The sequence below is a fragment of the Parasteatoda tepidariorum genome, chromosome 2 (genome assembly GCF_043381705.1).
Source record: "Parasteatoda tepidariorum isolate YZ-2023 chromosome 2, CAS_Ptep_4.0, whole genome shotgun sequence".
NCBI lineage: Eukaryota > Metazoa > Arthropoda > Arachnida > Araneae > Theridiidae > Parasteatoda > Parasteatoda tepidariorum.
The window spans coordinates 42,508,313-42,520,493 of record NC_092205.1 but is presented as its reverse complement, the minus strand read 5'-3'; the positions used below and the strand labels follow the sequence as shown (position 1 = coordinate 42,520,493).

The 12,181-nt window shown below is 28.9% G+C and overlaps 1 protein-coding gene across 1 annotated transcript in view; it reads left to right on the top strand.

Moving 5' to 3' along the window:
- The first annotated feature begins 6,139 nt into the window (after window positions 1-6,139).
- LOC107441227 (uncharacterized) overlaps window positions 6,140-12,181 on the top strand; it is a 9,986-nt gene continuing 3,944 nt past the window's right edge. Inside the window, exon 1 of the mRNA XM_016054403.3 lies at window positions 6,140-6,384. Within this exon, the coding sequence (XP_015909889.1) occupies window positions 6,316-6,384 (69 nt within the window). The 5' untranslated portion in view covers window positions 6,140-6,315. The remainder of the gene's footprint in view (window positions 6,385-12,181) is intronic.

The window sequence follows — 12,181 nt, the reverse complement described above, 5'->3', positions numbered from 1 at the left end:
CGCATGTGGCTCTTTGAAGGATTGCCGTAGGTTGGCCACCCCTGTCATATAGTATAACAAACTTTAGTAAACGTTAGTTTTATTATAATTGAAACCTAACTCGTGATGTATCAAGTAAAACGTTTATGCCTCCCAGGAATTGAAAAATAAAAATGCTTAACAAAATTTGAACTTCCTATTTTTTAGAAAGATTCCTTTTCTTTCTAAATCTTTAATCTTTTTTTTATTGAAAAAATGTTCTCAAACATTTTTTAAATCGATGTTTATTTCGAATATGATTTTTCTTCATATGTGAGTTCGAACAGAAGAAGTACAAACGTTAATTTTTTCTGTATTGCTCAGGCTGCATTAATGAAATGTTTATTGCTAGATATAATTACTGACCTCTATAATGCCCTGTACATTCTAAACGGTCACTCTAATTTCGTAAACAATTTGAGTTTTTATAGGAGATTCGATGACAATGGATTATTTCATGTATTAGGATTGTGGTATTTGCAATATTGAATATATAATCAATTTTAAAGTTAACTACTTTGCCTGAATACTGATTTTAAAAAAATTTTTACTTTTTCTTTCACTAATGCTTCTTCAATGCACCAATACCACCTACAAAACCCACAAGTCTTTTATATTAGAAAGATCTTATCCTTGTTAGGAATATATCAAATTTGTTTTTTTAAATTGATTCAGAATCGGGGAAGCTGAATTTAAAATACAATTTTCAATATACTTTAATTTGCAAGAAATCTTGTTATAACTTGTGACATTTTTCACGCCTTTTTTCCCTTAAATAAACATTTCAGGAACAGTCATCCAGTCTATAAAATTTTTGTTTTAAGGATGTAAGAGAGGGATTATTTAAGCAATTATTATTTATTAAAACTCCGAAATTTTTGATAAACTATAACTCTTCGTTTGTTTCAGAGTTGGGGTAGCGGAATTTAAAATACGATTTGCATTTTTTTATTAGTATGAAAATAAAATCGCCTTAAATCTTAAAATAATTTGTGGAATATTTTATACTTTTCTTTCTTCTTTTAAATAAACATTATTTAAACAGCCACATGATTTTATTTTTAGGTTGTATGCGGGAAATAATTTACCATGCTATTTTTGTATATTAATAATTTTTCAGTTGCGTAAAATTTTAATTTCATGATGAATAACAAATATAAATCAAATTATTTAAATATCAAAACGGTCGAAATGAACTTGAACAAATTATTTGCTGCATTCAGTATGATAATGTGAAGTATTGTTATAGTTATATAAACTAAAATATTCACCACCATTTTTTCTTAAAATTACGACAATAACACTGATATAGTTCTCTGATGTACCTGACCTATAAAATGGTAACAAAAAAATAACCAACGAATTACATTTAATTTATTATGTGAATCAGAATAAAAACCCTATCCTTTTTAATTTATGCATATTACATTTTTGACCCCATTTTGTCAACATCATTAAAACATTATAATAACAAATTCAATATACACCGCGAAGAAAAATCTGGTAAAATTACAGTGTAGTATGGTAATGAGATTTCTTTGGAATTTCCTCATTTTAAAGCTAATAAACACACTATTAGATATATACATACATATTAAACTTGATCGTCATATTGTGTACCCCCTAATAAGCCTATAATTAAATAAATAAAGCCAAAATAAGGTATAAAAATCAAATTGATAATAAAAAATATGCGGTTTTTAAATCATTCCTTTGGAAATTTTTTCGTTCATAGCATAACGGTTTACCGAAAATTCTGGTTTTTAAAATCATCGTTTTATTACCACACATTTAGGAAATAATACAAAACTGAATAGTAAATTTAATGGAATAATTGGTTTTTATGCCATGCTCTAAGGTATCATGATAAAATTATCAATTATTACCACAGCTACCAAATTTTATCACATATTATAAAGACGTATTTTATTGTTAATTTTACCAAAGCCATTATCAAAGCACTTCGGAAAAAATTACCGACGGTTTTTATGTTTCCATAGAGCCAAAGGCACGGTAAATTTTTTCCATATTCTAGAAGTTCTGATCATACTTATTTTCTCAGCATAGCATTATGACCACATTGTAACTACCAAAATTTTCAATCAAAATTTTTAACATGATTATCAGTATCGTGCTAACAATTTTGGTAACCTGTTTGGTAAGCTTTGGTGGTTTGTTGGCCCTTGGTTTGGTGACCTTGATGACCTGGGCATTTTTCGTCTGCAAGGGTGTGTAAATAAAAATAGAATTTTTTTTTTAAATTTTAAAATGTACGCTTTGATCAGAGTACCAAAGTGTTGGAAGACGATTGTTAAGTTAATCTTAACTTTTTTAATTTGTAGTTGGTCAGCTACTTATTCAAGTAACTTTATGGCTTTTTAGCAACGTTGTCAATCTAGTTTAACGAAAATCTTTAAGAATTGAAAAAAGGAATTTTATTAAATAGTCTGAAAGTACGTTTATCTGAGAGACAAGATCGTGTCAAAATTTCAAGTGAATTCGATGAAATTATGCTTATGAGCAATAGTGTGAGAATAACTTTTAAAACAATTATCATAAAAACAGGTCTTTGAAGTCGTTGACTGACATTTCTCAGCTTCTCTGCATCTAATTTAACTTGATTTTTGCTTCTTTATTTTTAACAATATTTGTTGCTTCAGATTTTCTTTCCAGTTCAAAATCAAATCAACGACCAAATACAAACTTTTAGAGGAAAAAGTCTCAGAAAATCACTATTTTACTCATTATTTCTTTTCTCTTCTAATCGAACGAATATATAGTAATTTTTTACTATCATAATAAAATACCTTTTAGGCACTTTTTCTCGCACCCAGAATATGTTTGAAAAATATTTTTAAAAATATCGATAATTCTAATTTTTCTTCAATCCTCGCGGATTAACATAACCTCTTAAAGTGAGATTATTAATAACATCATCACATAACTCATCGGTATTTTATAAATCATCACTTAGAATTTTTTTTTTTTTGGGGGGGGGGACATTTTACCCTGAAGGCAAAAATAAAAATTTACGATTAACTCACCATAATGGAGAAGTGTGTCGATCAATTTATCAAAAATTCAGATTAAGATACAAACTAGTTTAAAATCATGTAAGTTTTTATTGTGTTCTACAATGTTTGGTTAATTTTTTTAAACAATTTAAAATCTAAGACAGTTCATGAAAGTGAAACTAAAATTACTTATCTTAAAGAATATCAGGGAATTGAAAGATTCGCACGTCACATTTTATCATCAACTTATTTTTTTATTTTAGAACGCTTAACGATAATAAAGAAGGTCATAATTACTTCGATTAAAATTATTCCTTTAAATCTGATTAAAAAAATATTAGCACAAAAATATTCTTGCTCTTTCATTCGGTTCAAAATAATATTAGTAAAAGAAACTATATTTTTTTATGTGATCATTTGAAAACCAGCTAAAAGCTGATGCGAAAATAATTGGAAAAGAAATTTATCATAATAAATATTAAAATAATTAGTTATTTCGCCTAACTATTTTAATATTTATTATGATACTATAGATTTATTATGGAAGGTAGTTACATAAAAGCTCTATGAGATCTACACTGTAAAAAATTTCGGTGTGCAGTTGTTTTGGTGTTGAGGAGATTTTTGTTCAGTGTATGTAGTTTAATTTTTTTTATTTACTTTCTTACTGTTACAGTTTGATCTATTTATTCATTCATTTTTTTTTGTCTTTTTTCTATACTGACTACACATAGTTTCATGCGCATGCGAATCAATTTGTGACATCATTGAAAAAATATTTCGTTAAAGAAACAAGCACATTTTAGTAATATATTTGCACGGATAATTTCAAACGATTGTTATTTTGTCAATTTCAAATACTCTTTTGCGCGATATCTACACTTCTGTGCTTCAAGCTAAGGCCCGCCCTGGGCTGCAGTGCCAATAAAGAAGAAGTAAACCAAAATGCATGTGCAAGACATCAATAAATCTTAATTTCCTACAAACTGAATGTAATGAACTTGAAGTTGCAGATTTCTCCAATTACCCGAATTCGACCATGGACAGTTTGAACAGAACGATGATTGATAAAATGACGCATTGTCGCTGCTAATCGTTGTCTTGATGAATTAATAAATTTTCTACGATAAAAATTAGTAAAAAGGAAAACATAATCGTATCATTAGACCTATATTCACATATTGCTCAAACATTCTGATGAATTCCGAAATCACATGAAAATCATCTTTGCGACCGATTCTTGATGCAGTTAATATTAATGGTACAGGGAGGCCAAGTACAATAATTACAACCATGAGGGCTGTGTAGAGAGCCAAATATTATCAACCATAATTAATGTAAATCGCATTCTGGGTACACACCTGCCGAATAGAAAAATCCTTCTTAACTCCCAGAATCTATACTTTTAAACCAATACGAATCCGAACCAGAAGCCGGTCCAGATTAAAGTGAATTGACTACATAGATGAGAATTTCAAAGCACTGAGAGTGATCAACTGGAGCACTTTGGTGAGAAGGAGAATAGAATGAAAGAGGAGTCTAGAGAAGGCCACAAAAGACTGTAGAGTCAATATAGATTGGAAAAAAAAGACTTAATTAACGAACGCCATTGGAGAAATGACGTAGCTTAATGAGTAGAGCTAGGCTTTCCATTTATATCAAAAACTAATGAATGTTTATAAAAGTTATAGTGAAAACTTTTATTTGTTTAATTTTTGATGTGGTGTAAAATGTTTAAGTTATGAATTCTGGAGAGAAAATGAAATCGAGCGAGAGTGTTTCGACAACATTCATTCAGTTAAAAGTTCATAAAAGTAGCAAAAAAAAGGGATATTTGTTTAACTTTTTTTGTGTTCTGGTTCAGAGGTCTAATTTAAACCCCATTTTTAACACTTTTTTTCAGTGAAGTGAAAGGCTAATGTATATAGCTATGGTTAGAACCAAAAAAATCTGATCATTCTGATCAAATCTGATCAAAAAGGTCATTTTATCACCAAATAGCGGCAATTAGAAAAAAGTATGACAGAAATAGACTTTCTTTGGCATTTAATCGTACATTAAAAAAAAAAAATCAAAATTTTGATTTTTTTTTTATTGGTTCTAAGCGTAGCCTCAATCAATTTTCTGCAAATTTCCATAGCGATATCAAAATTGATCGAGTAGTTTCTCCGCAAACCAAGCGCCCAACAAAAGAAGCATGATTTTTGAGAAATCAAGCTTAAAGTTTTTATAGTGTACCTCTTTGTTTTTTGGGACTTACCATCAATCGACCATGCTCGGGCCATTCAGTCCGCCTTCCTCGAGATCATACATGCATACATAGCGTGCACTGCTACTTCAGAACTGGCTTCTTTGCTAGAGGTAGATGCACCGTCCTACAAGAGTGCAAAGCATTTTACTGTTTTTACTTCGTTGCACCTTTTGCCAAATTTTTACTGGAATAGATGTGTTTTGGAGAAATCATCCGAAAAAAATCGAATTTAGTGATTCGTTATTCTTTTGACGGTTCGTGCCTACACATCTTTCCAGTAAATTGCCATCTGACAATTGTATATAGCCTCCTAACCTGATTGCCTCCTGCACCGATTGCCACCTGCACCATCTGTAAGCCCTGGAAAACGCGGAACTGCCGAGGCGATGATCGCGTTTTTCTATTATATCAAATAGTTTCCGGGCAAAACAATTTCTCACCCAGATACTTCATAGTATAATATTTCGAAATATGCAATAAAAAATGGATTTTTTTTTAAATTTCTAGACCAGGAGACTGCTTAAATATTATTCCATTTCATTAAAGATGGTCTAATTGTATTAAAGATGGTGTATACGGAACGCCCTATTTCTACATCACAGGAAAAAAGACTAATATAAATAATTCTAACTTATAACGGAAATTAAAACTAAAAATAACCACTGTAAAATCAGTTTTTGTTTATTTTATGAAACAAGATATAGTTTTCTTATTAGTATTTAATTTAAAGCAATACAAAGTAATTACGTAGATATATATACTTCAAAAAGTGTAAATAAATTGGGAAGGAAATGTAATTTAAAAATATCTAAAGTTCGAAAAAAAAACATTTTTTTCAACAGATAGTCGGCAAACTATGTGGAATTGTTTGTAGACCGAAAGGAAAAGTAATTGCCAGTTTCCTTAATCAGCGGTAGTGAAGGCCGGCACATCAGATCAAAAAAAAAAGAAGACACTTATAATAGCGTGTTAAAGAAAGTAAGGAAGCAATGTCAATATCCTGGCAGTGTCCGCTATTTGGTTCCTATTTAAATGAATTGTTTTTCTCGAAAAATTGGACTTTTTTTAGGAGAAATCATCTACTTCACTTGTGCCAAAAAAGTAAGTTTCATCTTCCTCTAAAGACTTAAAAAATATTTATTAACATATTTATTACATTTTTGAATAATTTAATTTGTATTTTGGAAATAATTTGAAAAAATTGAAAAACTTTCAAGCATTATTTAGCAATATGAATTAAGACAAAGCAACAGCTTCACAGAACATTTAGATTTTTTTAAATTATCCATTTAGTTCATCAACTCTCCATGACCCCTTAAATTTTGTGACTCATTTTTTAGAAATAAAGTTACAGTTTTTTTTTCTTTCGAATGATGATACATGAAACCGAAAACGGAAATAAACTCCCGAAAATGATACTGTTTAGTTATGCCTTGAGCATTTGAACCATTTTTTATTTGCATACATTTTATTTTTAGATACAAATAAAATTTATTTTTAGAAATTAATTTCCAAATTATTAGTTTTCCTGTTGTCAAAATTTTCAGAATGTTGTCAGAAATTTTAGATGCATTTCCTGAAGAACATCGATTTTGAAAAAATTTCTCTACATTCTTTTCAAAAAGAAAAGTTTAATGTAGAATGTTTTGAAATTCCGCATGTTCATTTTGTGGAATGTACGCGATGTTTTGAACTGACTGCTAAGGTTTGAGTGTGAATTTATTATTTTAATCAAGTTAAGTAAAAATATTTAGAATTCACCTTTAAAAATTCCATAAATAATATATTTAGTCCTATTTCATTGTCTTTTAGAAATTTTTTCATTCAGAACACATATCACATAATTAACCTTAAAAAAAATTATTCTGAAATTTATACAGTACAATTTGTTGCAAGGCTGTTAACGTTGCATGGAAAATCTGTGGTTTTCAAGTTCAAATGCATTCTGATTTAAAAAATAACAATAATTTATAAATTTTTAAGACTTTAAATTTATAATTTTACGACCCTTGCTTACAAAATATAAAATTAAAGTTTTAATTAAACTTTTTTTAAAAAGGGAATTGTGTTGAAACCAGTCAGATACCTTGAAATAGTTGACTTCCACAGTTACCCTATTTAAATATCTTAGCACTATCAGACTAAAATGTGATAACTTAAAAAAAAAAACGCGATATCTAAATCTGACATAGTAAAGGGCCGCATCACAAACAGCCATTTATTAAAACTGTTAAGGAAGTAGTGCATTATTTTAAGGGCTCGTGGAAAAAAACTACACTTCGCTCTACAGAGAGGCAGTTTTCTGAACAAAATAACAACAAAATAACAAGTTTTATGCATTGAAAAAACCTTTTGAAATACCATTGGCAAACTTTTGCATTGACAAAACAATGTAAATTAAAAAAAAGTTTAAATAAATTAAATCAAGTTTGAAAAATAAATTAAATGAAGTTTTTACTCGTAATACAATAATATAAGCATTTTTTTATGCAATGATACAGAATTCATTAAGTATTTACAAGAAAATATTCTGAGAACACTATAAAATTTTTAAGATGGTCATTGTTGTTTTGTTTTTTGGCTCATTGGAATCTACCAAAATGTTTCGGAAATTTTTCAAACTTAAAAACTGAAAAGAAAAAAAATATCTTTAAATTAAATCTTAATCTTTGGCAGAAATATTTTAAAAATGAAATGTCTACAGACAATATAAAAAACATAATTAGATCCATAATTGAATAAGCATAATTATAACCATAGTTATAATTAGACTATATACACTATTTCGAAAGCACTGTTAGAGTTTTCATTCTAAAAGTATGGTAAAATCACCGGCAGAAGTCTGTCGATCCAACTAACAGTAAAGTTTAGGTAGAGCATTTTTATCTTTACAGTTCAGAAACCGTTTACAACTAATATGGTTAAAAAAAAAACTTGAATGTCAAACTATACGCTTTTTCAGCCATCTACAACTAGCATGGTTTCAAAACTGTAAAAAAGAAATTTAATTGAACTTTAAAGATAATTTAACAGCTTTATGGTAGTGCCATCAACGCATAAATGAGAGTATCGTATTCTAATAGCCCAAGTTCGCAAATTGAGGAGAGCAAGACGAGCGTAACTCTTCGTATGTTGAAAGGAATGGAGAAAATATTGCTCGGACTCGAACTCTGGGACTCGAATCTCTTTTTTTTCTGTCATGAGATTGACAGGATTTGTCCTCTGGGATATAATATGTACCCATCGGCAAGGAACTAAGTGGCTTCATTAGGTAGGATTTGTCGGTATAATAAAATTCTGGAAGTTTAAGCGTATGAGGGGACAGCACTTAATAAACGGTTTTTCTCCCAGTTAATAGTTTGAATACCAACTTATTTAGGGTTATTTGACTGTTTTGTTTGAATATGGTAAAATAACAAATAAATAAATTGTTATTTAACCACTTTTTTCCGAGAAATTTCTAACAGTGTAGGCTGCTTTATTCCAAAAGCAAAATTATAAAGTTTATAAATAGTACATATTTTAGAATAATTTTAAGACTAATTTAGTTGACAAAATTTAGAATAATACATATAAGTGCTATTATTAAGAGGTTTTGCACATTTTGAGTAATTATTGAAGTGATTCGCACTTTCTCAAGACTCATGAAATCAACGTCTATGTGTAGTCTCTTTATAGACAGTATAAGAATCTTATAGACCATATAAAAACCTACTGCTTAAATCTTCTTTTAATATTAAAATCCATTTATTATTGAACTGCATATCCCATTTCAAATAGACTGTTTTACTGAAAAAGAAAAATTACAAAATAAGTGGAATTGTTTAGAAATAGGTACATATAATTGATTTTATTGAGAGTGTTTACATGATTTTGAGAAATTATCGAAGAGATTGGCGCCTTCTCAAGCTCCATGAAATCAACATCTGTGAACCGCCTTCTTATACACTATATAAAAATCTTATAGACAATATAAAAATCTACTTCTAAAATCTTTTTGCAATCTTGAAATTAATTTAAAATTAGACAATATACCCTATTTTGAATCGAGTGTTTTATTTTAAAATCAAAATTATAAAATAAATGGAATAGTTTAGTTTTTATTGTGAGGGCTTACACATTTTTAGACATTATTGAAAAAATTCTCGCTCTCTCAAGCTCCTTGAAATTGACGCTTAGGAGCTGTCTCTCTGCAAAAATACTGGATAATAAAATTGAAAGCGATGATTGGGGTACAAATAATATGATTTTTAGAGATATCGCTATCATTTCATATTGAGAGATGCTGTAGAGTTCAAAAGAGATTTATTCTATTTACCTAAATATGTGGCTGAATTTAACAGCATTTTATCGTAAAACTCACTTATTAGAATGTGTCTGTTTATTATTTTGAAACATCAGAGGAAATTTAAACAATTAGTAAAAAGAAATTTACGATTGGCGTCCTCGTACACTGTTAGAAATTTCTCGGAAAAAATGATTAAATGACAATTTATTGAATGGTTAGTTTACCGTATTTAATCAAAACAGTCAAATAAGCATAAATGTAAAGGTAATCAAGCCGTTAAGTTTGAGAAAAACTGTTGATTAACTGCTTTCACCTAATACGGTTAAGCAACCAGAATTTTATCACACCAACTAGAACCACCTAATGAAGCTACTTAGTTCTTTGCAAATGCATACATATCATAGCCAAGCTGGCTTATCTGTCAGTCTCATGCCCGGCAGAACTGGAGTTCGAGTCCTAGTGTTGACACCACACTGTTTCCTCCATTTTCCTCAACACTTGAAGAATTTCTAGAGTCCGGCACTCTCCAATACCCATTACCTCACGAAAAACCGAGCTCCTATGTCTAGTTAAACAATTATTTTTTTCCACATTTTTGAGAAATGCTGGTTGTAAATGGTTTAAAAACCGTGCAGTTTTGTATTCATGGTCTTATAACCATACTTTTTGTAAATGGTTTCAAAACCAGAAAGGAAAAAAATGTTCTTTACCGTAAACTTTACGGTTAATCGGATGGACAGACAGCTGCCAGTTACTTTACCATAATTTTAAAATGAAAATTTTAACAGTGTATCCGATAGTACTAAGATAATTTACCTTTGAAAAAGTGTAGCTAAAACAAATTGTATACAGTTGCAATCAAGTTATTAAGAACGCAACTTAATTTCTTTTTATTACAACGGAAACTTTAACTACCGTAAATGGAAGGAAAAAAATTGATTGCTTTCAATCACAATTCTGGCAAAAACTATCTATTCTGGTCAATCAATGGAAGGTTGAAATCCTGTTTCCACTGGTGAAGGACGGAAAATTTTGCTGCTAAACATTCCAAATGCCTTCACTAACAAGTCTCTGAAGATGAGCTAGTCTTAAATCTAGACTTTATAATTGAACTCATAATTACCTAATAGATTGCACATATGAAACATGAATTACTTTAAATGAAAGTAGGAATTAGAAAAACATTATAAAATATTCATTAACAAAAAGTTCTTCTCTCAATGGATATATTTTAGCAAATTTTTCTTAACCCAATGCTTATAATTAATTTAGAAAAATGCATTTACTTTTCATGAAAAATATCGACATTTTCAAGTAAAACAATGATGCAGCAATTATAAACCAAAAATAAATTTTCTTCACACAAAGTTCTTCATAAAATATTAAAAAAATACGGTTTTAAGTTAAACCATAGCAAACAAAACTCAACTTAAATTTATACCACGATATAATAAAAAAAATGTATGCGATTTTAAAATAATAATGAAAAAATATTTTACAATTGTTAGAAAAATATTTTACGACATGAAATTGATTAAAAAAGTAATTCAAGAAATATATATAGGGGGAAAAATTACAAATTTTAAATTCAGTTTCTTCCTGTCTGTTGCATCGTCTTAGACTGTGGCTTCTTCTAGCTTCGTTTCTCATCTCTATTTTTCCATTTTTCATCGGTTACTTTTCGTTTTATATTTCAAATCACTCTTATTTCTTCTCAATCACGTCTGGCAAGTCTTGAAAATGGACGCCCGTTTTTCAGCGCTTGAAACATTTCGACTGTTATTTCCTATTTGCATATTTTTGAATGAATGAAGTTTTTAATGGAGCAATTAATTAGTTTAGTTAACTCACTGAACAATGCTTTTTTTAACAAAAAACTTTCATAGATGTAGTCAGCATTCTGGAATTTATAAATGTCACATAAAAATTTCTTTATACAGTCATTAAAATGCATATTCTATATATTTTGCCATAGAGATGTTTTCAAAGAGTTTCTGCTTGTTTTTAAAAAATAAAAGAATAATTTATAATAATAAATAAATAAATAGATAAAGCTTTTTATTTTACTTGCTTTTTAATGATATGATGATATTTCTGACTTTTTACTGTGTACAAAAAATAATATTTTAACTAAAAGGTAATCTGCAGTTGATAAAAATTTTATTAATAAAATTTGTTCATTCAACCAGCGAGAGTGATTTCAATTTTGTTTTGTTCGTGACAGTCGTTTTTATGCTCTAATAATCCACCTTTTACTGCCTGACAGTTGCCTTATCTGAATCTAAAAATATTTTTCTCAGAAAGCGATCAGACGTAGCCCAATTTTCTGCAGAGACACTTTCATTGACAATTACCGTAAAGTAGAATGGCACGTGTAACTCATAATTGTAACATTTATATAGGTTTCATAATAATGTAAAATATAGATTCAACAATAATGCAAAATTTTTATAGGTTTATAAACCTATGTTAACGGAGAAATAAAGTATCTTGACCCTATGCAACTATGTCTAGAGAATCAGGATCTGAGCTTAAACGATCTTTATTTGTACAACTTTCTCTCTTATATTAAAAAAAAAAAAAAATTTCTGTATATATATTATATTATTA